At 49.1% G+C, this 24,022-nt stretch overlaps 9 protein-coding genes and 3 non-coding genes across 19 annotated transcripts; 5 read left to right on the top strand and 7 right to left on the bottom strand.

The window, feature by feature from the left end:
* Positions 1 to 894: 894 nt before the first annotated feature.
* FVEG_10273 (hypothetical protein) lies at positions 895 to 6,534 on the top strand. Of its 6 annotated transcripts, none has more exons than XM_018899345.1 (5): positions 895 to 3,888; positions 3,955 to 4,838; positions 4,889 to 5,510; positions 5,569 to 5,642; positions 5,702 to 6,534. In XM_018899345.1, exons 3-5 carry the CDS (start codon positions 5,431 to 5,433, stop codon positions 6,346 to 6,348), a joined length of 801 nt encoding a protein of 266 aa, XP_018757398.1. In that variant the 5' UTR covers positions 895 to 3,888; positions 3,955 to 4,838; positions 4,889 to 5,430; the 3' UTR covers positions 6,349 to 6,534. The 6 variants fall into 6 exon arrangements, with proteins under 6 accessions (XP_018757398.1, XP_018757397.1, XP_018757396.1 ...); XM_018899347.1 differs by having other exon boundaries at positions 943 to 3,884; XM_018899344.1 differs by having other exon boundaries at positions 895 to 4,838.
* On the bottom strand, positions 1,455 to 3,094 carry FVEG_10271 (galactokinase; the record flags this gene model as incomplete). The annotated part of the gene is made up of 2 exons (XM_018899342.1): positions 1,455 to 2,400; positions 2,460 to 3,094. 2 exons carry the CDS (start codon positions 3,092 to 3,094, stop codon positions 1,455 to 1,457), a joined length of 1,581 nt encoding a protein of 526 aa, XP_018757402.1.
* Positions 4,293 to 6,554, bottom strand: FVEG_16771 (hypothetical protein). The gene is made up of 2 exons (XM_018906003.1): positions 5,642 to 6,554; positions 4,293 to 5,588 (listed from the first exon to the last, which is right to left on the bottom strand). The coding sequence occupies exon 2, from the start codon at positions 4,871 to 4,873 to the stop codon at positions 4,475 to 4,477; it is 399 nt and encodes a 132-aa protein (XP_018757403.1). The 5' UTR covers positions 4,874 to 5,588; positions 5,642 to 6,554; the 3' UTR covers positions 4,293 to 4,474.
* A 683-nt stretch (positions 6,555 to 7,237) lies between these two features.
* FVEG_10274 (hypothetical protein) lies at positions 7,238 to 9,017 on the bottom strand. Its single transcript, XM_018899349.1, has 2 exons — positions 8,627 to 9,017; positions 7,238 to 8,559 (listed from the first exon to the last, which is right to left on the bottom strand). The coding sequence occupies exons 1-2, from the start codon at positions 8,845 to 8,847 to the stop codon at positions 8,031 to 8,033; spliced, it is 750 nt and encodes a 249-aa protein (XP_018757404.1). The 5' UTR covers positions 8,848 to 9,017; the 3' UTR covers positions 7,238 to 8,030.
* Positions 9,018 to 9,483: 466 nt separating this feature from the next.
* Positions 9,484 to 12,173, top strand: FVEG_10275 (hypothetical protein). Its single transcript, XM_018899350.1, has 3 exons — positions 9,484 to 9,584; positions 9,633 to 10,936; positions 10,986 to 12,173. The coding sequence occupies exons 2-3, from the start codon at positions 10,349 to 10,351 to the stop codon at positions 11,961 to 11,963; spliced, it is 1,566 nt and encodes a 521-aa protein (XP_018757405.1). The 5' UTR covers positions 9,484 to 9,584; positions 9,633 to 10,348; the 3' UTR covers positions 11,964 to 12,173.
* Positions 12,174 to 12,291: 118 nt separating this feature from the next.
* On the top strand, positions 12,292 to 14,109 carry FVEG_10276 (protein phosphatase). Its single transcript, XM_018899351.1, has 3 exons — positions 12,292 to 12,661; positions 12,747 to 13,729; positions 13,784 to 14,109. Exons 1-3 carry the CDS (start codon positions 12,659 to 12,661, stop codon positions 13,884 to 13,886), a joined length of 1,089 nt encoding a protein of 362 aa, XP_018757406.1. The 5' UTR covers positions 12,292 to 12,658; the 3' UTR covers positions 13,887 to 14,109.
* Positions 13,870 to 15,925, bottom strand: FVEG_10277 (cytochrome P450, family 51 (sterol 14-demethylase)). 2 transcript variants are annotated; one of them, XM_018899353.1, is made up of 3 exons: positions 15,527 to 15,925; positions 14,081 to 15,473; positions 13,870 to 14,012 (listed from the first exon to the last, which is right to left on the bottom strand). In XM_018899353.1, exons 1-2 carry the CDS (start codon positions 15,719 to 15,721, stop codon positions 14,148 to 14,150), a joined length of 1,521 nt encoding a protein of 506 aa, XP_018757408.1. In that variant the 5' UTR covers positions 15,722 to 15,925; the 3' UTR covers positions 13,870 to 14,012; positions 14,081 to 14,147. The 2 variants fall into 2 exon arrangements, with proteins under 2 accessions (XP_018757408.1, XP_018757407.1); XM_018899352.1 differs by having other exon boundaries at positions 13,870 to 15,473.
* A 444-nt stretch (positions 15,926 to 16,369) lies between these two features.
* FVEG_16772 lies at positions 16,370 to 16,485 on the top strand. The gene has a single exon (XR_001989311.1). It is a non-coding gene; the product is annotated as a 5S ribosomal RNA (ribosomal RNA).
* Positions 16,469 to 17,917, bottom strand: FVEG_10278 (hypothetical protein). 2 transcript variants are annotated; one of them, XM_018899355.1, is made up of 5 exons: positions 17,748 to 17,917; positions 17,372 to 17,684; positions 17,097 to 17,320; positions 16,856 to 17,040; positions 16,469 to 16,799 (listed from the first exon to the last, which is right to left on the bottom strand). In XM_018899355.1, the coding sequence occupies exons 1-4, from the start codon at positions 17,834 to 17,836 to the stop codon at positions 16,944 to 16,946; spliced, it is 723 nt and encodes a 240-aa protein (XP_018757410.1). In that variant the 5' UTR covers positions 17,837 to 17,917; the 3' UTR covers positions 16,469 to 16,799; positions 16,856 to 16,943. The 2 variants fall into 2 exon arrangements, with proteins under 2 accessions (XP_018757410.1, XP_018757409.1); XM_018899354.1 differs by having other exon boundaries at positions 16,856 to 17,320.
* A 446-nt stretch (positions 17,918 to 18,363) lies between these two features.
* On the top strand, positions 18,364 to 19,641 carry FVEG_10279 (hypothetical protein). The gene is made up of 4 exons (XM_018899356.1): positions 18,364 to 18,519; positions 18,571 to 18,727; positions 18,839 to 19,481; positions 19,536 to 19,641. Exons 1-4 carry the CDS (start codon positions 18,468 to 18,470, stop codon positions 19,599 to 19,601), a joined length of 918 nt encoding a protein of 305 aa, XP_018757411.1. The 5' UTR covers positions 18,364 to 18,467; the 3' UTR covers positions 19,602 to 19,641.
* A 354-nt stretch (positions 19,642 to 19,995) lies between these two features.
* FVEG_16773 lies at positions 19,996 to 20,067 on the bottom strand. The gene has a single exon. It is a non-coding gene; the product is annotated as a tRNA-Cys (tRNA).
* A 121-nt stretch (positions 20,068 to 20,188) lies between these two features.
* Positions 20,189 to 20,260, bottom strand: FVEG_16774. The gene has a single exon. It is a non-coding gene; the product is annotated as a tRNA-Cys (tRNA).
* Between the last annotated feature and the right edge of the window lie 3,762 nt (positions 20,261 to 24,022).

Below are 24,022 nucleotides of genomic sequence, written 5' to 3'. Positions count from 1 at the left end.
ATGTTGACCTGTAAGAATGAAATTCGTCGTCTCACAAAGTTCTTGAAGGTGCCCAGGAACGGCGATTATCAACACCCTGGTTGAAGCCGTGTAACCAATAATAGTTTCGGCATTCAGCCAGTCAGCATCACTTCGGGCCATTAATCACAACAACTCCAAATTCTCAGATAAGCCAAGCCAAGCCATCGAGGAGATCAAATAGAAACCGCCACAAACACCACATTTCTCAATAAATTATGCCATTCCCCTTGCATTATTCTCACGCACAAAAGCTTGAAAGCTTGAAACGAAGCCCGAAAAGTGACGTGAGGCTTCTCATTAGACAATAACAATTGTCTGGAATTCCAGTCCTCCCACGTTTGCCCTTACTACAGCCAGGATCATGTTTCTGATTCGTCCGCCTCAATTTAATCCAGCTCTCCGCCCCCAGAATCCAACTCTTTTGGCTTAATTACCCCCATTAAAGAAGCTAGACTGGGATTGTATGACTGGAAGCGCTGACACATCGGAAGATATGATTGTCCAGATCCTCGCTACCCTTGCTCACTCTCAAACATCTTTCGGCCTGCTTCCGTGACCGCTGTGCTGGGCTTCAACAGTCCCAGGCCTGCATTAATTAATCTCGTTGCTCTCTGGAAAACATCGACCCGGGGAGTCGGGTACCAAGAAGCAAGGATTACGATGGCATCAATGATGTTCTCGCTCGTATCCAGAACCATAGACTCGAAGCGACCCTGTCGATCTTGATTTTCCCAAAGCTCTCTGAGTATAACCATCCATGCCATTCTATTCTGCAACGTCCCAAGTCCCAATAATTAGAGCAAACTCTAAATACTGTCCCTAAACCTCTTCGCCACTACCACGCCGTCACTCTTCATCTTTCTAGACGCCTAAAAACAGACCACCCCTGACCGGAAATTTAGCTTGTCCTCTTCCGTCCAACAATGCCTCTCTCTCTTGTCACCGCAAGCCGTGCATTCCGGAAGCGCAATATGCTTCATCCCCTCAAGGTTTCGTTGTCATCTCGGCATTTGCGTGTGATCGTGCCCGGCAGTTCAAAGCGTGACATCGCACTCCTTCTCTTCCTTGCCTTGCCTTGTCGGCTTGTCCAGCATATTCGGAGCCTCACACAAATTCCTCGAATAGGGTAATACTCCCACAAACGGATAATAATTGCTCAAGGACCCAGGCCAGGACCCAGGCCAGAACGACGCGTCACATCGTTGATCTGCTCGTACAAGGACTGACCAAGCTATCGGGCCTCAGGTGGGATATATGCCCAAACGGCCCCCAAGTGACATTCAATCTCAACATTCTGCAAAATTCTCTGAAACCCTTGACCATGTGTATGATCAACCGGACCTTTGCTGCCGCTCACTTTATGCTTTTTGTTCCTCGATGCACTACTTACTCCTGATATGCTTATACATATTTATCCGTATTAAGATTACACCTTAAGGCTTCACGCCGTCCTTGACATAGTAGATGGCGCTTCCGGTGGCCGGCCGGCTCACCATAACGGCTCCCTTCTTCTGGTCCTCCGTCAAGTTCTTCTTGGAGAAATACTCCCGCTCCAGGGCCTGTGTCACAGCCTCGACCTTATCCGCCGGCACCATGTGCACACTGCAACCTCCCCAACCGGCACCGGTCACACGGGCTCCGTAAGATCCTTCCCGAAGGGAAATAGCACAGATCTCGTCAAGCTCAGGACAGCTGCACTCGTACAGATCTCGACATGATACTTGGGTTTCGTTCAGCAGCGAACCGAGTTCTTTGTTAAACTTGGTTGTGTCGGTAGCGCCTGTGTGGACAGGGTTCTCGAGCAGCTTCATGAAACGGAGAACTCGGTGTGCCTCCTTGAACACATGCAGAGCTCGCTGCCGAAGCTTGAAGCGCTCGGCACGTACTGGGAGCTTGGACATGAAACGCTTCTCAAGATCCTCGACCGTGATGTTTAGAACCTTGGCTACCTCCTCCCGTGTGTATCCCTCCTCCTGTGTCAGGGTCTTCTCAGTGATCTCGATCAACTTCTCTAGCTCCTCCTCCTTGGTCAGGGTCTTGGCAGCGGAGTAATCTGAGCCGCTCTGGTGGTAAAAGAAAGTTTCATGGAAACCTCCGAGACTGACGCCCAGGGGGCCCGCATCCTCGGGGAGTTGTGTGCCGGGTGGATTCAGAACCGCGTTGAGGTAGGATGCAGCGATGCTACACTCTACTACGCGAAGGTTGTAGTGGATGGGGCCTGTGACCTGCTTGTTTGATGTGACAAAGGACTGCACGATAACGAATGTGATTTCGGGATTCGTGGGAGGGAAGTGAACTGGCTTAGCCTTGAGGCTTGGACTGAATGACACGAAGGTAGCGGCACCCTTCTCGGAGAAGACAGAGGCAGCTTGATCCATGCTGTTGGGACATTGTTAGTGAGATTATGATCGTTGTTGACGAAGGTCAATGTCACATACCCTCCCGAGTTAACTCCTACCGCACGCTCGTTCACGATGGCAAGCTCAGTCAGCTCAGTCTTGTCCACCGTTTTCTCACCATTGGCCAACATGATAGCTAGTGAACTCGTGCTGACCACAGCAGCACTGGAGCTAAGTCCTCCACCAACAGGTACAGTGCCATCCATAAGCAAATTCATGCTGCATGGTTTGAAATCCTTTCCATACTTGTTCCTCAACAGGTCCAGCACACCCCTTAGGCCGCTCTTGAAGTAGTTGGTCCATTCTAGCTTGGTCGCGTCGATCGAAACGTCCCCATCAAAGGGGACCTCAAAGTCAGCGGCCTCAAACTTGCCATCCTCAACGTTGGCGATGCGGATGCGAAAGGACTTGGCGTCTTGGGCGGCGGGTGTAGCGGAAACGGCGAGAAGGGTGTCGGCAGTAATGGCCATGGGAAGCACCGAATAGAGAGAGTAGTCAATGTGCTCTCCAATAATGTTAACTCGTCCAGGGGAGCGAGCGACAAAAGAAGCCGCATGTCCGTAGGTAGACTCAAACTTGCTGAGAAGGCTATTCCATCGTGGACCTTGCTCAGCGAGCGCTGCAGCAGGATAGATGTCGCTCAAGGCGTTGGCAACGGGCACGGTGCCAGTCATGGTGAGGATATATGATACGGTATATCTTTGCGATTGGCTCTCTTGCTATAGAAGCGACAATTACGAGTTTTTGTATTCGTCGCAAGCTTTATCGCGTGAGAAGCTGTCGTTGCAAGGTTGCTAAATGCCCCGCTATTGCCCCTCGGGGGATCGTGGACCAGCTTTTGATGATATGACGTAGATTTCTACTGTCGCAACTGCGTTTCTGTATTTTTGGTATTGGAGTTGTCGCAAAGGTCGTGCGCCTTATATAAGAAAGACTTTGTGATCATCAAATGAGTCAAAAACCTGTGTTTAACGACAGTCTGAGCTGAAAATTCTCATTAAACACTTTGACATCCTCGCTTCGACCCCTCAACAACCCCCGAATATATCCCCACCTATCGGCGTCCAGCATGAGAGCTTCCCCAGAACGTGTAGCGCAATTGATCGTGTGGTCAAGTTCTCGGCGCTTTAGCGAGCACCGTAACGGCTAAGTTGCTAGACGGAGTGGTCCTGCTGTGGGGTTGGCGTTTCTCTTTGCGCAGAGATAGGTGCGGTTGTTAAACGGTCGGTCCGTTATAATAGCTCATCTCATGGATGTTGCTTAGACTAAAGAGCTCATCATGCCGATGCCCGGGGTCGTTTTGAGACACAAGAACTCATGATACGAACAAAAGTCCGAAGTATTACGACACAAAATCATGATATCTCGAAGCAGCCAAAGTCCAGGGTATCAGTCAAATCAATTCCTTCATGTCACACCATACAACGACTTTACGTTACATGCGAATGCAAACAATGATGCCAGGCGGGTACGGTCATGATCATGACCAGTTGTTTGGACATTTATTTGCGAAACATTCACTGACAGCTGACAGCCAGTGCCCAGACAATCTGAGCCTGTGACCTGCGAACTCCAGCAGGATTCTATCCTTTCCATCATGAGTTCGCTTGTCCACCCTGTAAACACGCCTGAGCATCCCCGGAGCTTCACTTTAGCAAGTCGTCGGCGGTTCCTACATAAGAGGTGACGCGAGAGAAGGCCTCAAGATGAGTTACCCAACCCAACAGCTACAGCCCTTCACGCTGTACATGGCAATCTCCGTTCCCGAGACGCCACCTCATACCATTGCTCATATCTACGACGTCGACTCAAGCAATATTGGGATTGTACATCTTCTTCAAGGCCCAGAGGGGACCTCACAACATGTTGTAGGCTCCGAGAAGTTCGAATGGGGAATCTACTGGCACCGCGAGCTTGGTGATGGGACATGGTACAACTTCCGCTTCACCCCTCCTGAAATGTACAAAGGACCACCAGGGCTGTACCAGCCTTGGATCTACAGCCAGGTCACTGTGAAGCAGTCGCCACGCCTTCATCACCACGTCGTCGGACTCTTACGAATCATACGCGTCCCCGATACCATCGGCTCTGGTATCACGGCTTACCTCGACTGGATGGCTCCTTTGATTGCCTCTAAGGCGACGCGCGATGACCTTTGGGCAATGTCTGTTTGCCTGCGAACGCGACAATACGTGGCTAGGGAGCGAAAGTCGGAGGACAGGGGAGTAGAGAGGTTTGATGCCACTCTCTTTACCGTGGAGGCGACGCAGTTTGCCTATCGTGAGGTGTAGTACGCCTTGGCTGGACAGCTGCCGCGACCTATCTATGTCCCGAACACCGGAGTCGTGAAGGGTCACTGAGAAGCGAAGATGCTTCGAGACCTGGAAGAATTTCGAGCTCTCAAGAGCCACGTCGATAGTAAGTTGAAGAAAATACTCGTCAAAGGAGCACATCTGACCGGGTACCAGTCGTTCTTCAACCACCACCACGTGGCCAATTTATAAGAGGACATGCACGGATCGAAAGGAGAAGGTCCTGAATGAGAACGCGCGTTGGCCAACAATAGCTAGGAGGAATTACAAGGGACGAGAGAGATCATGAGATGACGCGAGTAACCGAGGCTGTCTCGAATCTAGTCGCCCCTCTATCACCCACTGTCTGCCCATTTTGTCTGCCTGTTCAGCCCTTAAACGAGAAAGCGGGTTCGGTGCGAAAAATGGCAGCACAATAGACTGTTCATGATTCGTTGAAACGGTCGTTTTTGATCGCTTTCATAGAAAACCAGAAAATAAATACAGGCTTTTTTTTTTTTTTTTCGTCCGTGATTCATCATGAGCCGCGGATCACTGGTGAGAAAAAGCAGGGAATACTGCCACGTGATTATCCCCGAGCCAACGACCACTGGCATCTTCATTCCTTCACGCCTCGACCAAAGCAAAGAAGAAGAAGAAATCAACGAGGAGAACTAACTTTAGTCTTTATTATTCTCGACGAGATAACTATAGTCAAGATGGGACATCATAATCTTCGTTTCGACGGCGATCCTCACTCGCTGGATGGAGTTTGGAGTCCCCCAACTAGCAGGGCCAAGTACGACGTCACCCTAACTGTCAACGATATCGATGGTTCACTGACTCGATGATTGTAGCTTTTGTGAGGAAGATTATGCTGTGACTTTTTACCTTGCCGAATTCATCAATGCCTTGACAAACGTTACGTACGGTAAGTTCTTGTGTCACGCCGCAAGATCTGGATCCTTGGCCACAGCTGACCTTTTGTAGTCTACTTGGCTCTTCGGTCCATGTATGGCTCGCGTAGTCGCAGCCGTGGACTGTTTGATCCGAAGTGGGATTTTATGTCTGTCTCGCTCTTGGTTCTTGGCTTTGGTTCATTTCTCTTCCATGCAACTCTTCGCCAGACGTTGGAGTTTGTCGATGAACTGTCAATGCTGTTGCTGTCTTGGTCGATGCTGCGTTCGCTCGTCATCCTACGACAGTCTCCTCAAAACATCCGCTACATCTCGATCGTCCTGGCAATTTTCTTCATTTCCTTCTCGGTATTCTACGTCAGATCTGCCAAGATCATTTATCAGGTCATCGGCTTCTGGGTTTCGCTCATCGTCATCGGCGTGCGTGTTCGCTACCTATTCCACTGGGCCAAGCCAACATTTTCCGAAGAGAATGTACGCGATTGGTCCATTCGAGTATGGACTGCAACGTTCACCTGCCTGTTTGGATATTTCATCTGGAACCTCGATCTTGAATTCTGCGCCGAGTTGAGGAACTTTCGACAGCGCATTGGACTGCCCTGGGCTTGGCTTCTTGAGTTCCACGGCTGGTGGCATATTTTGACAGCTCTTGGTGCGAGCCAATTCATGAATGTGGTGAGAGAGGTTCGCGAGGAAGTGAGTCGGGAAAAGAAAGAATGATTGGATAAGCAAAGGCGCATGGCGTTGGATAGGGCTGCAAGCCTCAGGGAGCAGGAAAACATTGGATCTTGTTATAGTTAAGGTATCAAAATAAACTCAGCAAAAGGTATCCCAAACTTGTGCGAAATTACCCAGGTCTTTCTATCACTTGGGCCAAAGGTCCTAGGTTTTGCCTCCCCTGGTGTGGTATATTTCTATGAGGCTCGGGCAACCTCTGCACGTTCAAGGATCAGAGAGCTATTGAGCTAATATGGATTGCAATTGCTGGCCGCTTACTCCGTACGTGAGAAATGCTTACAGCCGTGATACGAGCTGTCGTTTCTTATTTCACACCCGGTGGCATCGAGATGAGCAGGTATCAACATCTTCAAATGATCATCCATCTTGCGTTGACAAGGATCAGATCTTGAGCAAGAATGCGCAGGATAATGATACAATATCTTGGATTTGTGTAACTGAGGCGAATATCAGACATTCAGACGTCACTGTTGGACCCTGAGACAGTTACCCCTCCATACCCCGCTGACCTGGGACGCCCTAAGCCTAAGATATACAGACAGATATACAGCGCAAGGAAACGAGCGAAAATGTCTGGCATGATGGGGATAGTCAATGAATTGAATAAGTATTTGAACAGATGTAAGAACCGACGTTCAATAGAGCCTGGGAGGTGCTTAATTTGAGTTGAGATCTACAAATTTGGCCGAGGCCAGGCACTCATGGATTGAACTTCTACACATGTTTCTTCAGGCCCCAGACTTGGTCAATAATCAACGAACAACTTAGACTATAATACCCAATCGTTAATGATATAGAAGCGCAGTTCTCCATCGGAACTCGGTGAATTCCATTCCATTGATCTTCCGTCGTAGGAAAGGAAAGGAAACATTAGACTGCACCAATCATCAAGTGCCATGATCCTGACTCCCCACGTCATTCGACGCCTCCTAGCGAGGTGCACCAAGTACCTTAGTTACACTCAGTTGGGAAGATCTGCCGATGAGAACGGCCAAGCTTGGGAAATCGAGCCATTGGGGAGCCGTTTCAGGCGGTCAAAGGGAAACTCAGGTTGGTGTGAAACTGCGCGAACCACTGATTTTGACCCACCGTGACTCTGACTGACTGTCAGTGAATCAGCCTGCCCTTCTCCCTCTGCCGTCTTTTAAAAGAACCTCCCCTCTTATCCGCCCGCTATTTTCCTTCTCCTCGATCAACTCTCCACATCTCAACTTTACATCACAAACTCACAAACACACACATCTTCAACACCAACCTCCAAAACAACAATCATCATGTCTGGCTGTGGATGCGCTTCTTCTGGCTCTTGCGGCTGCGGCTCTAGCTGCACCTGCGCCGGCTGTCCTGTAAGTTCTCCCTGGTCTGGTGCATGTCTCAACGGCCCGAGGACTAACGTATACCAATCAAGCACAAATAAACTATTCTTCAACGCCTTCGACGGGAACCCTGATGGATGAGACACGGGGAATGGGGACTCGGATGGTGGCCAACGATGGATCCACTCATTACTTCTTGTCGGCACTAAAGTGCAAGTCTCAGAACTAAATGACGATCACAAATTGCAGCCTGAAGTCTTGACGTTGATATATTATGCTTGTATTGTGAAGGTGCTATCCCAGACATCAGCTGGTGGTCTGTTTCCAACTGGGCCAGCAGATCTATCTCTACCAACGATTGCCTGACGATGGGAAGAATGCTAGAACCGGACTCAAAGCCATACTCTGCCAGTCCTCTTCTGTTGTAAACTCAGCCTCGGATTCCCCTCCTTCATCCATATATACACCCGCCATTGATTCCACCTCTTGAATATCCTGGGCAGGCCACCTTGACTGGTGACGCTGTCCTCTTTCATATGCTATCAACATAGCCTCTCGTATCAACCTCGCACCATACAGCATCGCAGCTATGACTGACATGGCAAAGCTTGCCTGTGCGATTTGGCAATACCCTTGATTGCGGTCCCAAGCCGCAGAACACCCTCTGGTTAGGTACCAAGGATGTGGGCTTGGGTGTTCAGGATCGGTAAAGTCGCTCGACGTTTGGCCCGCAATGCTCACTGCCCAGAGCGCGAGAAGAATCGCATCGTAGATGTTATTCACGTAGCGGGGGAGGTATCGAAGATGTGACATGGCGGTGCGAGCGAAGAAGACGACCAACCCAAGAATGGCGATGGCGAGGTTCGAGGTGTAGAGTCTGGAGATGTCCAATATCAGTACCTTTCCTATCAACGTGCTTTAGTGTCAAGATGTTGATATCGTACCTTTGACTCCAAATCAGAGGCACTTCAGGTGGCTCCTGATGGTTGGCGTAATAGTAGATCCGCTTGTTAGGGTTGGAGTTCCATCCTTGTTCGCCACCGTTCTCCCATAGCCGTGATCTGAATTCCACTGGGTACATGACACCAAAGAGAGTCACTGACGTGGTCGAAATGGCCAGCTCTGCGAGGATCAGTGCGAATGGTGTCTTGTACGTAGGCGCCATGGTTGCGAGTTCTGGCGACACCACTCCTCAAACATCGAGAGAGGCGGGGAGCATTCTTTAAATGGGCTTGGTTCGGCGTTCAAGGTGCATTACGAGTAATACGGTGACAATCAGTGGACAGGCTGTGTTGTTTTTCGGTCAAAAGCCCGCTTCATAACCTTGCGCTTTCCTGGTGTCGAAACTTGCTCATACTGCCGCATTGAAGGATGACATTGGCACTTGAAATATTGTACAACACAACATATGGATTAATACTATATTTACTTGATAAGTAGCATCTGCTCACAGTAGATGGGCTACATGATACTCCGTTGGTACAGTGGATGCTGTCATGAGGGTGAATGTTAAAGTGCGCCACGATGTTTCTCCACGAACTTAATATGCGTTTCTACCGACTCATCGGATATCCCTAGCTCCCGTTGAAGGTCCAGGAACTCGGAAATTAAAAAGATTAATGACGGTAGGGGTATTAGATAAAGCTCCTTGCATGATCAAGTGTCGGCCTGCAAATTGTTCAAGTGTACTATGTTCCACAAAGGCTGTTCTATTATCTGTTGTGGTACACCAGCAAACCTGGACCCAGGTGTGAGCTATAAGTGAGTCAGAGAAGATCTTTTGTCAACACGGCGTCCATCTGAACAAACGAGAGTGTGCCACACTGAAGGCTGTCGCTCCCAACTACCTAGAGATGCATGCTGCTGATAACAAGCATGACGAGTACTGCTACAAGACTAGCAGTGAGTACTGGACATGATCGCATTGTCCCAAGTTAATCGACTTACCAGGCTGGAGACCTGACAAAGCTGATATCAGGCATATCCGTTCAACGAGGGCTTGAGTGGCGTTCACCAAGACTGGTCATTTGCAAGGCATGGCCCCATCGAGGTTTGAGAAATCATGTCATAAAGACATATTTAGTCCCTGGCATTTCTGATATGAGCCCAATCTCCCGTTAGCCTTGTTGTATCTCCAAGTTCAATGATGCTCCTGTAATATCGATGTTGTTTCCCATGAGATAAAGAGTTTTGTTGATTTTGTCTCCTTTTCTTCATGACCTTAGCTGATTGATCAGGTCAACTGTAAGGCACATCTGGAAAATAGGCAAGCTTATAGATTTAATTTGGTAAAGACAAACTACCTTAAGGTACTGCTATCCAATATCAAGGAGCATGAGTTATGAAAGAAGACTTCTACGTTGATTGGTTAGTCCCGAGATCGCCCAGTCTCCAAGCATGATTCCGAGGCGAGCGGGAGTTATTGGTGATGTCAGGCCCCACTCCAGCTAAGGTCAGCCCGCCGCGTCCACTGCCGTGCCACTTTCAAACATCATCAGCACAAGACGAGGCTTTCTTTTGTTCCCTCATTCATTCCTAGAACCGACTTTACTTTCGCAATATATCGCCAATAAAATGCAATAGAACCCGTTCTTATCGAAGCCGCTTTCACCTTTACAACCACCGTTCTACCCGATCGGCACGCGACCCGAGGTTGCTATTCAACCATGCCGTCAGAAACCCAAGATGCACCCGGCATAGCCGCTCTGCCTCCAACGAAACCGGCCGATGCACCCCGACGATGCTTCATCTGCTTGACCGATGAAGATCCCTCAGATCCCCCGGGATCATGGGTCGACCCCTGCGGATGCACCCTCGAAGCCCACCAGGACTGCATGCTTTCATGGGTAACGGATTGTGAACGCTCCAACAAACCTCTCCAATGTCCAGTATGCAAGGATCGTATTCAGCTGGAAGGACTGTGGGATCCTATCGTTGTTATGACGGATGCCGTTGCAAACAAGTTCACTCGCGCGAGCCCTTTCATGTTGCTCTCGTCAGTTACACTCGGAGTGCAGTTCAGTCTCCAGATGTATGGCGCATTCGCTATGTGGGCTTTCTCAGGCCGCGAGGCTCTAGTCGACTATGTCCTTGGTCACGAGATCTGGGTTCATGGAGAGGCATCCCGGATTTTGATGTCTGGGGGTGAAAGACTAGGCAATGCACTGGTTTTAACCAACGTGGGACCGGCTCTGCTGGTCGGACAGCTTATGCCATGGTTTGGCAACAAGATCTTTCTCTCCACAGCTTCACTGGTAAGTTAAGAGTTCTAGCAAGTATTGGAAACTACTAACAAATCAAAAGTATGGCGTTTATCAAGTCATGCATGACGATGCTTTCTTGACTTGGCCTCCATCACCCCAACTCGCGATGGCAGTGTTTCCGTACGTGCGGTCTGCCTACCTTAATCTCTGGCGCGAATTTGTCTTCCCTTCTGTAGTCAACCTCAATCGACAGATCATGGGGCTCCCCCCAGTCGAACCCCGACGAGATCAGCCTCCTGCCAACGAGCGACAACCCGAACAGCGGAACGGAGAGGGCGGTGTTGTGGGTTTTCTCAATGGGCTCATTGAAGCTCTCGAAGGCGATGACATCGATGAGGATGGCCAGGATGATGATGGCGCCGGCGGTCAAGACGCGGATGGTGAGCAGGGCGGAGGAGTTGTTATCGAACTGGTCATAGAGGAGGTTGATCGAGATGACCAAGAAGGCTTTGATGTTGAGCCAGCAGGACAAAACGAAATGGCTCCACAGGGACCAGTCGACGATGTACCTGTGCCGCGTCCGACGGGTGAGGAGGCTCAAGGGGCAGCAGATGAGCCTCGCAACCCAGCCCGTGTTCCTGAAGAACCAGCCCAGGGTGCAGATGCCGTCCCAGCTGTTGTACCCGATGCAGGAAATGGAGATCAAGCTGCTCGACAAAACCAGCACGAAGCCCCCCAAGCGCCGCCCGCCCGCCGACCGGGTCTAGGAACGATTCTATCCGGAGTATCTAATGCCATAGTAAGCGCACTTATCCTTCCTGGTGTGTCGTTTGCCATGGGTGAGGTTTTACGCCTAGCCCTACCTAAACAATGGACTGCTGCATCTTCCTTTCCACGGGGAAGCACTATGCGTCCAGGACTGCTCCAGCAACAATGGGGGCGAAGTCTCGTCGGCGGGTGTCTCTACGTTGTACTCAAAGATTTTCTTAGACTGTATACCAAGTACCGCAAGGTAGCTGCTATAGGTAATAGGAAGGTCAAGAATGTTGACAGAGCCCGACGGCGAGCTGGGAAATGAGAAGCTCGAGATGGGTAATGCCCGCTCTGGAGAGAGGGGGGATGGACGCTGTCATAATGATTGCATTAAACGGCGTTATGGATTTGTATAGCCAGGCCAGGGCTTTTGCTTCGGGAGTGAAGGGGCATTGCTATAGCGAGATACTACAGAGATACACCAGAATAAACAAACCATTCAACTCTTGAAGCTACGGATGCATTTAGATTCACAGGAAGTTTATATCTTGATGGTATGTTCATTGGCCAGTATCGATACGACGAATGACAAACCTCAAGTGAAACTATGCCACAGGAAATGCTCTTCCAGTGGGCATTAAAAGCCAAAGTATAGGTAATCATTTGGTTCAAGTACGAATATCATGGATCTTTGGCACACTTTTACTTATATCCATCGCTAAGATTGACTGTCGGGGTGTCGTTCCCCCGCAGCTACAGCACAGATTCGGCTGCTCCCAGGCCCATGCCCCACGTGGAACCTTCCAGCCCAAACTCCACGACGCCTCAACCGCGGGGCCCTTTTTTTGCCTGCCCTGCACTTCTGAGATCTACGTTGACCTCCCTCTCGTCTTGTCTCACCGAATCATATCCTCTTCTTGTTACAATTGGATCTTTCTGTTAGACTTGTATCTTCTGCCTCCCTTCTATTTATTTTCCCCCTCCCTTCTAAACCTGTCCTCCAGGTTCTCTCCATTCGCTATGGTCAGCTCAATCCCCCGCAGTAGCAACCACGGCTGCGCTGCATACTCGTCATGACTCTTGACATGTGGCTAATACTCTCCTGCAGGCGTCTACTCACAACTCCAAGCAGCGCCTGGCGCTCGCTATCTGCGATTTCCTCTCCGCTTCGACAAATGACGGCACTCTCACCGCCGACGACAAGGACTCCATCGATGTGGCTATCAACTGTATCGCCGAATCCTTCAAGGTCGATCCCTCTGATACCTCCGCTGTCCAAGCCGCCATCGGATCTCAGAACCTCCTCCAGATCTACTCTGTATTCGAGAAGGCCCGCGCCGACAAGCCCGCCGCTGCTGCTCCTACACCCGCACCCGTCGAGCTCACCGACGAGCAGAAGAAGGAGGCCGAGGCCCTGAAGTCAAAGGGAAATGCTGCCATGGCCCAGAAGGACTACCGTGCTGCCATCGACTTCTACACCCAGGCTCTGGCTATCAACGCCAACAACGCTGTCTACCTCTCCAACCGTGCCGCTGCCCACTCGGCCAACAAGGACCACGCTTCCGCCCGCTCTGACGCCGAGGCTGCCGTAGCCATCGACCCCGCTTATACTAAGGCCTGGTCCCGACTTGGTCTTGCTCGCTTCGCCCTCGGCGACGCTCGTGGTGCTATGGAGGCATACGACCGTGGTATCCAGCATGAGGGTAACGGTGGCTCTGACGCTATGAAGAAGGGCTACGAGACGGCCAAGCGCCGTGTTCAAGAGATGGAGGCTGAGGAGGACTCTCTTCCCCGTGCTTCTCCTAGCGCCGGCGGTGATCTCGGTGCTGGTGGCATGCCCGATCTCGGCAACCTTGCCAGCATGTTCGGCGGTGGTGGTTCCGGTGGCCAGGGCGGTGGTATGCCCGATCTTGGTAGCATCATGAGCAACCCAATGTTCGCCAACATGGCCCAGAAGCTCATGAGCAACCCTGACCTTATGAACAACCTCATGAGCAACCCCCGTCTACGCGAGATGGCCGACCGCTACTCAACTGGTGGTGGTATGCCTGACCTGAACAGCCTCATGTCCGACCCTCAGATCGGAGAGATGTAAGTTACCTATTTGGCCCACATCACTTTCGTAGTGACTGACTCAATCTTTAGGGCCCGAAACATGATGGGCGGTGGTGGCAACCCTTTCGGAGGCGCTGGTGGTGCTGGTGCCGGTGCCGGCGGTGCCAACGGACAAGGCGGTTCGCAACAGTAGAGATGGAATTGTGCAAATAGGGCATCTTTTTTATATACCATGGTTGCTAGGTGATACCTAAGGGTGACGATTCATTGAAGGACATGAAAACGAAGCCGTGCGCATGCTCCTCTTTTTGTTTAGCTTCTACAATAGAAACAGTAGCTATTATTATGTTGTCCATTTCGGATATGATATCGATGTGATGCACTCACTAAAAGTTGTCTATGGAACTCCCTTATTCGTCCGAACTATTACTCTTCTTCCCCTATTGCCACTTATCTAAGCCTTCCTGCGTTCCCATTTGATGTAGGCAGGTTGGGCTGGTCTCGAGAAGAGAGAAGTGAAGTCGGTTGCTGGAACACCAGGCTTGCCATCAAGAGTCGACAGTCTGAAGTTACGCACCAACGTCGCGACGATAACTCCTAAGTTGACATAAGCATACTTCTCTCCGATACATCGATGCCGGCCCGCACCAAAGGGTAAATATGGGCTTTTTGTTCCTTTAGAGACAGCACCGTAGCCGTAGTCAATGACTTCGTCCGTCACGGCCTCCTCCTGGGGCTTATTATCCCACCGATGAGGATTCCATCTTTGGGCGTCTGGGAAGTGTTCTTCACTCAACGCTGTAACAGTTGGTGAAGCGAGGATAACCTTGTCGGTGGTGATGGTGTAAGGTGGGCCAGGTGCTTGCATGGGTCTCTTGACCTTTCGCAGAATAGAGTGGATAGAAGAATGAACTCGGAGTGTTTCTTTGACAACATTCTGGAGAAGCGGGAGCTTGTCGAGGTCGGAGTACTGCAGGGGTGGGAGAGCGCCGCTAGCACTCAAGTTGATGACTTGCTCTTGGTAGAGTTCCTCAGTGATATCAGGGGATGAAGCCAGATGCAGTACGATCCATGAACTAGCAGATGATGAAGAGTGTTGTCCGGCCATGAGAAGAGTGATCATCATGTGTGCGATCTCCTTGTCAGGAATGGGCTGCCTGTTCTTGTAGGCACAACTCATCAAGTTGGCGATCATATCGGTTCTTTTTTCCAAGTCTCCTCCGCCTCTTCTTCGTTCATTGATAATGCCCATATAGATCTCTCTCATCTTTGAATGAGCAGCGTCTCGACGTCGGTTGTGAGGCAGAGGTAGCCAGGGGAACAGGAAGTTGACCGGAGTAAAGCCTAGATCGAGGTCATGATACAGAGCTGCAAACTCAGCGGTAAGCTTCCGTCGAACTTCTTCACCTTGCAGAGAACGGGCAGCAGTAAAGATGGTGATCTCAGCCATCGCTTTGGATACATCAACTGTGCCAGACTTCTCAGAGAATGAAGGTACTGCTTGGATGTACTCTAAAACCTCTCGTTCGATCAACTGAACATGGGACTCAAGAGCCTTTTGGGTAAGACCAAACTTGACAAACTTTTTTTGCTCCATGAGCTTTGAGTTTGGACAATCGTATACGACATCGCTGCCAAAGACAGGCGTTGTCAATGGCCCGTAGATTTCTTCGGCGTTGGCGTCTTGAATTCGACTGTTGAGAACAAAGTCATTGCCATCAACACCAAGACAGGCAACGATCTTTCGACCGAAGAGGACAAAGGTGAAGACATCGCCGTGCTAAGGAAGAAGTCAGCGCCAGGATTAAATCATGAGAAAGAAGTGGGTTTAACCTTTTCTCGGCACTTCACAAAGAAGCCATAAGGATCGAGTCCATAAGCAACAGCATTACCGAAGAACGGAAGCCAGTGGAACACTAATGGAGGCTCGTTGGCGTTTCGAGGGAGTTTCTGGTATAATACATTGAGAGTGATGATAGCGAGGCAGGAAGCAAAGGCCCATAGAGGGTAGTAGAGGAGTGAAAACATTTAGACAGTGAAGAGACGGCTGTGGTTTGTTGGATGAGTTGTGAAGTTGAGGGAATCTGGGAATTTATGTGGACAGAAGAGAGCCATATTTCTTCGAGGAAACAATACCACCAGCTCCATTGTGATCGCTATCTCCCAGCCCGGACTGGCTTCGATTATGCCATTAATGCGAGCCAAGCTTCGCCGCAGGTCAAAGCCTTGGAGTGCTCCCTCGGTTATCACATCCTGATACTCAGAAGGATTCGCGGTCTCAGTCTCAACCAATGGCTCTTCTCCGATCGTAAGCCTGAACAATCACTGGAGTGGGTTTTTCCTATGTTCTTGGAGTTGACATCTCTCGTTTTCACCGCAAAGAAAGGTTATAGTGATGCCGAATACGTTGGATGGTTGTCGCATTCGTATTCGTACTTGACCTTCTGAACGATTTGAAGCAACTCTACGTCACATTTTATGCCGAGGAATATTCGATTTATAGAGAGAGATTCCACTCGACCTGTAGAATCATAGTCTCTTCGATAATAATAGTTTCTTGTGTCCTTTGTGTCTTTGCGTTGTCGGAGCTGGGTTGGTTGGCCCCTGATAAAGGGATGCGTCGCGGCCAATAACCCTTTTCCTTCTAGTGTCTAGCAACTACAAAGCTCAGCACATACGACCATAGCTATCAGACAACTCGGGATCCCGTCCGCTCTCCGTTCGATAAACTGATAAGTGCTGAATTAGTAGTTGGGTCGGTGACGACCAGCGAATCCTCGGTGTTGTATGTTTTTCTTTTTGCTACTCGACACTCTATGATTGTTCTGTGCTATATCTAACAACATATGGCTGTCTAAAAACATATGACTGATAAACATCACATCTTTCATCGCTTCTTGAACGGTGTGTCTCGTCGGTAGTGCCATGAAGTGGAATCCCCATAGACTCTTTCATACCCAAACACTCCCTCAACCAAATTCAAAATTGCAGCAGCAGATATGTTGTAGATAGGTCCATATCTGTTCTCACAATGCAGGGTGAGCTTGTCACACTCGAGTCCAAAGCCAGAGGCGGCGTGGTTGAGTGTTATCTCCACCGCGGGAGGCTAGGATATGTTAGATATGTCCTTATCAAAATGCTATAGACGGAAGAGATACTGACCTTATCTGTACGATTGACGTTTGTCTTTGTCCATCTTTTCAGGTACTCGGCCATCACTTCCAGAGTCTGGCTGTGGCTGCATTCAATTTCAATCTTCTGGCTCCTGCTTGATAACGAGGTGTACACGAAGAGGTGATAGGGAGCTTGCTGAAAAAGTGCACCAGGCTTCGGCATGGTGTTGGGGTCTGGGAGATAATCAACAGCTGACGCTTTTTTGCCTGTTTGTGGAGATTTAGCAGACTCTTCTTCTCGATCTTCTGCTCCAACATCTGCCCATTCATCACCCGTGGTGGAGTGTATGGGCAACGTCTTGGACGGTCGGTTTTCTTCGAAGCATTCAAGAAGCTGTTCCTTGAAGAGACCGAAATACTGAACTGCCTGGTGAGTTAGGCCTTTTGGTATATACAGAATGAACCCAAGTTGTGCATTAGACCACTTGGTTGATGGTCGTTGATTCTCTGACACCTGAGATATACCATGTCAGCTCCGAACCCGCATCAACTACAGGTAACATACCTCAACCGTCAAATTCAGCCTCGAAGTCAGTTCTCTGACTTTCGTAAGGAGAGTGTCCGTCCAGGCTTCATGAGATTCATCATCAAGCAACTCGGTGAGTGCTTCAAACCAAACATGAATGAAGGATGTCACTGAAGAAACCAGCTCGCCCTTGTCTTCCCAAAAGCTCTCCAGCTCGGACACAAGAACTTGCCATTGAGGTTCACAGCGAACTTCAAGACCGAGCACGTCTTTCAGCTTTTTCATAGACTCCTGAGCATGGCATTCGGGCTTTTCCCAATTATCGCGGATCGAGACTTTGGCCTTCAGTGGGCTGATAGTTACGCGAATCAGTAAACCAGCCAATGAGAGACAAAGGCGGCGGAGGTCAACTTACAGAGACATGATTGATGCTACAGTTTGTGATGGAGGGTTGGATCTTGAGCTGAGAAAGATTCGCGATGAAGCGAGAGATAGTGAACTCATATCTGCATTATTATTTACCCGCCATCGGGTTAAGTGAACCCCTGAAGTTGATACTCCTCTTTCTGCCAAGTGGAATGCGGGTTCACGCTGGGTCGGGGTATCACACGCTAAGCAGCGCTATGTTTTCAGCTGGGCGTTTTGGCGTTGTAAGGCAGATTAAAACCGACCATCACCGCAATTTCTCTCCCACATTCCTCTCTAAAGCCTTCCAATAGGGCTTAGGCAGCTACACGCAGGGTCCTCAATCTAGGCAGCTACAGGCATGGGAAAAACGCCATGTGGCTATGGGTAACTTGGTCGACTGCTGCGAAATGCATGTTTGCCCTTGACTCCAGCACGTGCTATTGGCCACAGGTTGGATTGAAGCCTTGTCATGGCAATGGTTGGCGTTGTCAAGTGTTACACGCTTGCAGCTTGACTATTGTATACGCAGTTTAGCTTCAGATATTAACGGCACGTCAGTTGCCGGTTGAGACTCTGAGGCTAGGCTGATATGGCAGGTCGTCAGGGGTTCAGGTGCCAAAAACAAGCATAAAAGCCAGTCTCGCATCGCAAGACTAAGATCCTGAGGACCAACAAGTCTCTAAACCAGTCTATCAACTCACAACCAAGATCTCCTTCTTCTGTCATCATGTCTCGACTTCCCCCTGCCGAGAAATTGCCCCTTGCTGTTCGCAAAAATAGTAGGTATTTCCCATAGACCAGTCACGACGATATCACTAACAAGGCTCCAGTCCGAGACAGCTGGGAGAACACCAAGTCGGACCACGAAAAGAAGCTCTCAGAGATTCTTGGTCAGCCGTGGACCATCGACATTGATCCCAAAGCCCTCTACCCTTATGCCGAAGAGGGTTCCTGGGGCCACACCTCCTTAGGCGATCTCATTGTCAGGTTTGTTTCCCTTTTAAGCCGTCCGCCCTGGTCGTTAGCAGCAAGAAGCATGTCATTGTGTAACAAGTGGACATTGTTAACAACTTGCTAATTGTTATCTCTTCTGTTCAGCTATGTTGAGGGCGTTGAAGATCAGTTGAAGTACTTCATTGGACGAAATGGAGATGGGGCTAAGGATGAGATCAATGAGATCTGCTCCGGCCATGTCCTGGCCATGGACTTTGATGAGAAGAACACTGTCTCTTACTGTGGAACCAAAGTTGGTTCCGAGGGTGAACTCATCATCCTCTTCACTAAGGGCTACTTGGGTACCAACACAAGCTATGCTGCTGACAGCAACAACATCACCAAAGCCTTGAACGAGGCTCCTTCCACTGTTCGACCCATGAGCTTTGTTGCCAGGGCCTCTATCAGGGAGGACTATGACCCCAATGTTCAGCAGATTCAGGAGAAGCTGAACAAGATCCTCGGTCAAGATATTACCATCGTTCCTAACTTTGAAGCCAACTTCGAAAAGCTCAAGGGCAAGGCTAGTGCTGATAGCGGTTGGGAGCAAAACTTTGGAAGGTCTCATTTCTCCTATCTTGAAGGCTTGGTCTCTCAGCTTGAGTATGACAAGTTCGGCGAGGATGATATGCTTCAGGAGGGACTCCTCGAGGCCATGGACAAGCATGCTGTTCATGTCCGCGTTGTAGACAAAACCAAGAGGTCCTACAACGAGACCGTCATTGAAGACGGTATTCTTTACCTTCAGGTAAGAAGTTTTACATGTCTCTTACGAAAGGGTGGGAACTAACCTGGATTACAGACTTCCCCTTCAGACTTTGGCGTTAACGTTCATCAAATTTCAAGTGATCTTATCAATATCCTATAGAATAGAGAGGCCTCAATAGCTTACACTAGACGAAGAGATGTCTATCAAAGGAATTGATGCATAATTCCCTGGCTAGTTGTAATTATTCCAGCGTGCTGAAGGTTGGTAAATCTAAGTATAGTAGGTAGACGGAGCCATAGAGTGACGAAGTGATTAGTGATGATGTATAATGCACAGTAGGGGGAGAAGCCCTTCTTGTTGCTGCCTGTGTCTAGTTAATGGCAAGAAATGCCAGTGAGGACTCTGGCCTTTTTCAGGTAGCCCTGCCAGACTTATTACTGGCCACACAATACTTGAGGCGATTCTTGGCGAGCATGCACTTCGTGGGCACCTGAAGCAGAGTCATCGGCCAAGGCAAAAAGATTGAGTCATCCTCATCAGACAACAAAAGGTCAGGACCGAGCGTGGATCGAACACGCGACCTAGGGATCTGCAATCCCTCGCTCTACCGCTGAGCTATCGATCCCTGACTTATTTCTGATTTTGGCGATGTTGGTCGTGCATATATGTCTTAGATGCAGACGTGGCGTTGAGGCACAAAAAAGGACCCGACGCCATATCGTGGGGTCGCCGGGTCGGCAAAAGAGAGGACCGAGCGTGGTTCGAACACGCGGCCTAGGGATCTGCAATCCCTCGCTCTACCACTGAGCTATCGATCCTGTTCTTGTTAAGAGACGTTACAACTTTAGCATATACCCATACGTAATGCGAAAATTTTTCATCGAGGCTTCAGGGTAAGAGAAGTATTTTACCCTCCAAAGCTGATCTGGCAAGGGTTTATTTGGGGTTGGTAATTACAGTTCTTAAGCTTATGAAGGATGAATGATGATAAAAAGTCAAGGTTGGAATTGGGCTTGGGCTGTGTTTATACAGAGCTATTGTGTCATTACATCCGTAATTGCGTGCCGGGGTTCCCGTGATAATCGTGGATCGTGTCATTGTGTTGACTCGCGACGGCTTCTCACAGGACGATTGCCACAGCCGATAGCACACGGCCAATTATCATGAGTTTTCGTCGGCTTCAACAGCAAGCCCCCGCAAAAACTTTCACTGGAAATACGGACTCAATTACCATAAAAGCTTACATAAAGTAACAAACAATCACCAGCAGGCAAATTGTTGATATGGGATCCCAATCAGTTGAAGGTTCACAGTACAAGTGTTTTGTGAATGTACTCTAAGTGCTTAGAACAGTAACCACATGCAAGGTTTCTTACGATATGCCTCATCGACTTAGTGGCAAGAGTGAAATAGCCGAGGAAATACAGGCTCTTCATCGAAACGATTTCTTTCTTTATCTAATTGACTGGTGCATAGCCATAACCTACTGGCGTCTCAGACTTCTCGTACTTGACCCCGAACCTGCAAAGTCTGCCAGCCAATAGTCCGAACTTCAAAGCGCTGCAGACGCACAGAGATATCACCAACAGCGCTTTGACATGGAAGCGACCCTTCAATATTAAATATATTACTCGAATCTCCAGCTGCGCCTACTTATTGACCGCGCCTCGTTGCTTCATAACATTACATTCCTACTTGTACCATCACGAGGTAAACTGCCGCTTATTAGTCAATATTGCGAAGCGAAGTGCATTCGATTTCCAGGGAGATATGAACTCATCCCAGAGCTCGGATTTCGAGGGGCAGTTTTCTGAGTCCCTCTCTCCCTCTTATCGCGGTGACGAAAGTGAAGTGTCGATCTCTCTTTGGCGAGATTAGACTCCAGTTCCGAGCCAACTTGGCGGATCCGAGGAGATGACAGGGTGAAACATGAGATGATCCCACTGTATAATAAGTTCTGTCTCATTGATGAATATTGGGAGCACCTTGTAATATCACACGTCCATGACGTCGAAGCCGTGATTTGGTAGCATCGTCCCGAGGGTAGCTGAACTCGAGTCCATCACAACCCTGTCAATGTCAAATGACCAGCGAGACAACTCGGCTCGTCCAAAAGGAGTCCAACTGTCCAAGAAAGTTCAAGAGGCGCACTCTGGAGGGGGCAAGTGACAGACTTCGAAACATGAATAGTCAAAGCCGTTGTCCTCAACTAGTTCACACACGATGAAGTTTGTGAACCAGCACAGATTTATCAGGTCTAGATCGCGAATGGGGCTTCAAGGGACGATGCTAACCAACATCCTCATTGGCTAGTATTCTTTTGAAGCTCTGGTGTTACCCGTAACTGGCAACATGTGTGTTAGTGGCAGCAAACAGCCCCTGGAACTCGCGTCCAAGTGGCTGAGCTAGGGTATTCAGTATTCATCCAGGCCGGACGCTTCAAAAGCCGTTGCATGACGATATCTCAAGCTCTCGAGAAGGAGAAAGAAAAAGGACAAACAACCCCTGGAGGAAGCCGGAACAAACCCCCTTGACCTGCCGAGGGAGTGCATTGCCTGATATGCCGTGTCTTGACTCAAATGGGCGACTTGATTCAAAGGGTCGTGCCCTTGGCGGAATAGTGCAGGCGATCTTAGGAGCAAACGGGTTAGAGGGAGCTGATCTAAGCGTTGATCTATGACTGCCGAACGGTTTCCGAGGACTCTGAAACAAGCACAAACAAACTACGAATGCTCAGAATTCTCTGTTGGATGTAAATATTCTCGTATTCTGTTCGTAAGCTGACTGAGATGGTGAAAAGAGAGTACTTTGTCGGAAGTTTACAGCGCCACATTCTGATTGTACCATGTCGCCGTTGGGACGGCATTTCCACTTTTCGATCCGCCAAAGGATGCAATTTCTGGGGGCGAATATTACTGCAGGGGTTCAGCAAGGGTCCAAGTATTAGGAATGAGGACTCGATAATGCCTCCTCAGCAGGACTATTCGATAATATTTGAGCAAATATTATCGATAAAGGGCTTCAACTATAGCGATAGTCGAGGGACCTTTCATGCACACCAGACTAGAAGCAATTCTGACTCGAGCAGCTCCTCTCTTCCTTTCTTCTCATCATCTTGGCGTCCCCGCTCGAGGCTTTGATTCGTCTGTGCGTCGGCACGAATGAAACCGAAACAAACGGTTCTGAAACAAGTCTGACTGACGTGTGAAGTGTCTGTCTCTCGAACAAAGTCTCTCTCTCTCTGTCTTTTGTGAATTCATCCAGTCTCGTCTAGACCGAGGGCTCGAAGAAGTATACGAGGACAAACACGCCGTTCAGATGGCACAAGGAACGCTGTACTCTACCCGTTCTAAGTCTTGTCGTTTCAAGAGCAAACACAATAGCTTCAGCATCTCACGGCTCGTGTGACGTCAGGCTCAGACTTTGACAAGAGACGCCCCTGTTGATCATTGCGGAGCCCATCCAATGGCTTGGCCCTCTTCTCACGATGTCGGTGCTTTTGTATTGTGATGTGCCGTCTTGACCAGACTCTGAGCTAGTGATGTGCATTCGATATCCCCTTCTGTAAAAACATGCTCCATAATAGTCTATAGTGCCTCTCCCTGATCGTCCTGTCTGTCTCTCTCCATCCTTTTCCTTCAGCCCTTTCCCCATACTATCTGCCCGATATTTTGTGCATTCCCTTCATTTTTTATTAAATATTTACCCTTCTCCCCATTCTTCGGTATTTCTTCCTTTGTTCCAATTTTACACAGAGGGAGCAACATTTATCAACACTCGTTTCAGTTGTGAAACCAGAGGAAAGCTGTGCTCCCTCGCCTTACACTTGCAAGACTGTGCTGTGCTGTATTGTACACTCGACGCTTGACTCCATCAAGACACAAACAATACTTGGACTCTCTTTCATCTTTACTACTTCTACTTATTCCAGCGCACTCTTTGTCTTTCCATCGATCATCATCATCATCGCCTGCATTACACCCTCATTAATTCACTTGTCGCGCATCTCAACATCGAGACAACCATCACCTACCTACGACACCTTCATTTCCCGTTTCCACAAACACTTCATCACGAAACGCCGATCAAATTCCTTCCGTTTTCAGAAGCATTAAACATCGATCCATCTTACAAACAACTAATCTATTTGATCATCCCCAAACATCCCATCTGTACGAGGCTGATACTCAATCTTGCCGCTGAAACGATCTCCCCGAGGGTAGTTTCACTAAAACACAACGCATAAATCTTCCCTGCCCACGATCGAGCTTCAATTCGTCGTTCGAGACCAAATCCTTCAGTGTGTTGGTCCCGTCAGCCTGGTTGTCAGCCCCCTAGCGCGTTTCAACTGAGTTGCCAGTTTATTGATCGAATGATATCAATGCTTCGTGCTTGAGCCAAGCCACAGTCATTCAATCATATAATTGAACGTGTACTCTCAGTACCTCTATCGTCGAAGCATTTCTTTTCCGAAAAAACTACAACTCTTACTTTTGGAACATAAGACAAAAAACTTCTTCCACAATGACTGGACAATCTACAGACGATGGTCCAGCTGTCTTTCCTTCTCATGGCTGGGT

The sequence above is a fragment of the Fusarium verticillioides genome, chromosome 9 (assembly GCF_000149555.1).
Source record: "Fusarium verticillioides 7600 chromosome 9, whole genome shotgun sequence".
Classification (NCBI taxonomy): domain Eukaryota; kingdom Fungi; phylum Ascomycota; class Sordariomycetes; order Hypocreales; family Nectriaceae; genus Fusarium; species Fusarium verticillioides.
Note: the sequence above shows the minus strand (reverse complement) of the source record. Positions and strands in the feature narration are given on the sequence as shown.

Excerpts from the sequence above, each read along its gene's own strand:
- FVEG_10277 (XM_018899352.1), bottom strand. The coding sequence starts at position 15,721 with ATGTTTTCACTCCTCTACTACCCTCTATGGGCCTTTGCTTCCTGCCTC. Across the intron at positions 15,474-15,526 it reads TTGTGAAGTGCCGAGAAAAG|CACGGCGATGTCTTCACCTT; the intron begins GTTAAACCCACT and ends CTTCTTCCTTAG.
- FVEG_10273 (XM_018899345.1), top strand. The coding sequence starts at position 5,431 with ATGGGACATCATAATCTTCGTTTCGACGGCGATCCTCACTCGCTGGAT. Across the intron at positions 5,511-5,568 it reads CCCCCAACTAGCAGGGCCAA|CTTTTGTGAGGAAGATTATG; the intron begins GTACGACGTCAC and ends CGATGATTGTAG. Across the intron at positions 5,643-5,701 it reads CTTGACAAACGTTACGTACG|TCTACTTGGCTCTTCGGTCC; the intron begins GTAAGTTCTTGT and ends GACCTTTTGTAG.
- FVEG_10278 (XM_018899354.1), bottom strand. The coding sequence starts at position 17,836 with ATGAGTTCACTATCTCTCGCTTCATCGCGAATCTTTCTCAGCTCAAGA. Across the intron at positions 17,321-17,371 it reads GGCTGAATTTGACGGTTGAG|GTGTCAGAGAATCAACGACC; the intron begins GTATGTTACCTG and ends GGTATATCTCAG. Across the intron at positions 16,800-16,855 it reads ACGTCAATCGTACAGATAAG|CCTCCCGCGGTGGAGATAAC; the intron begins GTCAGTATCTCT and ends AACATATCCTAG.
- FVEG_16771 (XM_018906003.1), bottom strand. The coding sequence starts at position 4,873 with ATGTGCTCCTTTGACGAGTATTTTCTTCAACTTACTATCGACGTGGCT.
- FVEG_10276 (XM_018899351.1), top strand. Across the intron at positions 13,730-13,783 it reads GACCCTCAGATCGGAGAGAT|GGCCCGAAACATGATGGGCG; the intron begins GTAAGTTACCTA and ends CTCAATCTTTAG.
- FVEG_10279 (XM_018899356.1), top strand. The coding sequence starts at position 18,468 with ATGTCTCGACTTCCCCCTGCCGAGAAATTGCCCCTTGCTGTTCGCAAA. Across the intron at positions 18,520-18,570 it reads CCTTGCTGTTCGCAAAAATA|TCCGAGACAGCTGGGAGAAC; the intron begins GTAGGTATTTCC and ends ACAAGGCTCCAG. Across the intron at positions 19,482-19,535 it reads ACGGTATTCTTTACCTTCAG|ACTTCCCCTTCAGACTTTGG; the intron begins GTAAGAAGTTTT and ends CCTGGATTACAG.
- FVEG_10275 (XM_018899350.1), top strand. The coding sequence starts at position 10,349 with ATGCCGTCAGAAACCCAAGATGCACCCGGCATAGCCGCTCTGCCTCCA. Across the intron at positions 10,937-10,985 it reads TTCTCTCCACAGCTTCACTG|TATGGCGTTTATCAAGTCAT; the intron begins GTAAGTTAAGAG and ends ACAAATCAAAAG.
- FVEG_10274 (XM_018899349.1), bottom strand. The coding sequence starts at position 8,847 with ATGGCGCCTACGTACAAGACACCATTCGCACTGATCCTCGCAGAGCTG. Across the intron at positions 8,560-8,626 it reads CCTCTGATTTGGAGTCAAAG|ACTCTACACCTCGAACCTCG; the intron begins GTACGATATCAA and ends GGACATCTCCAG.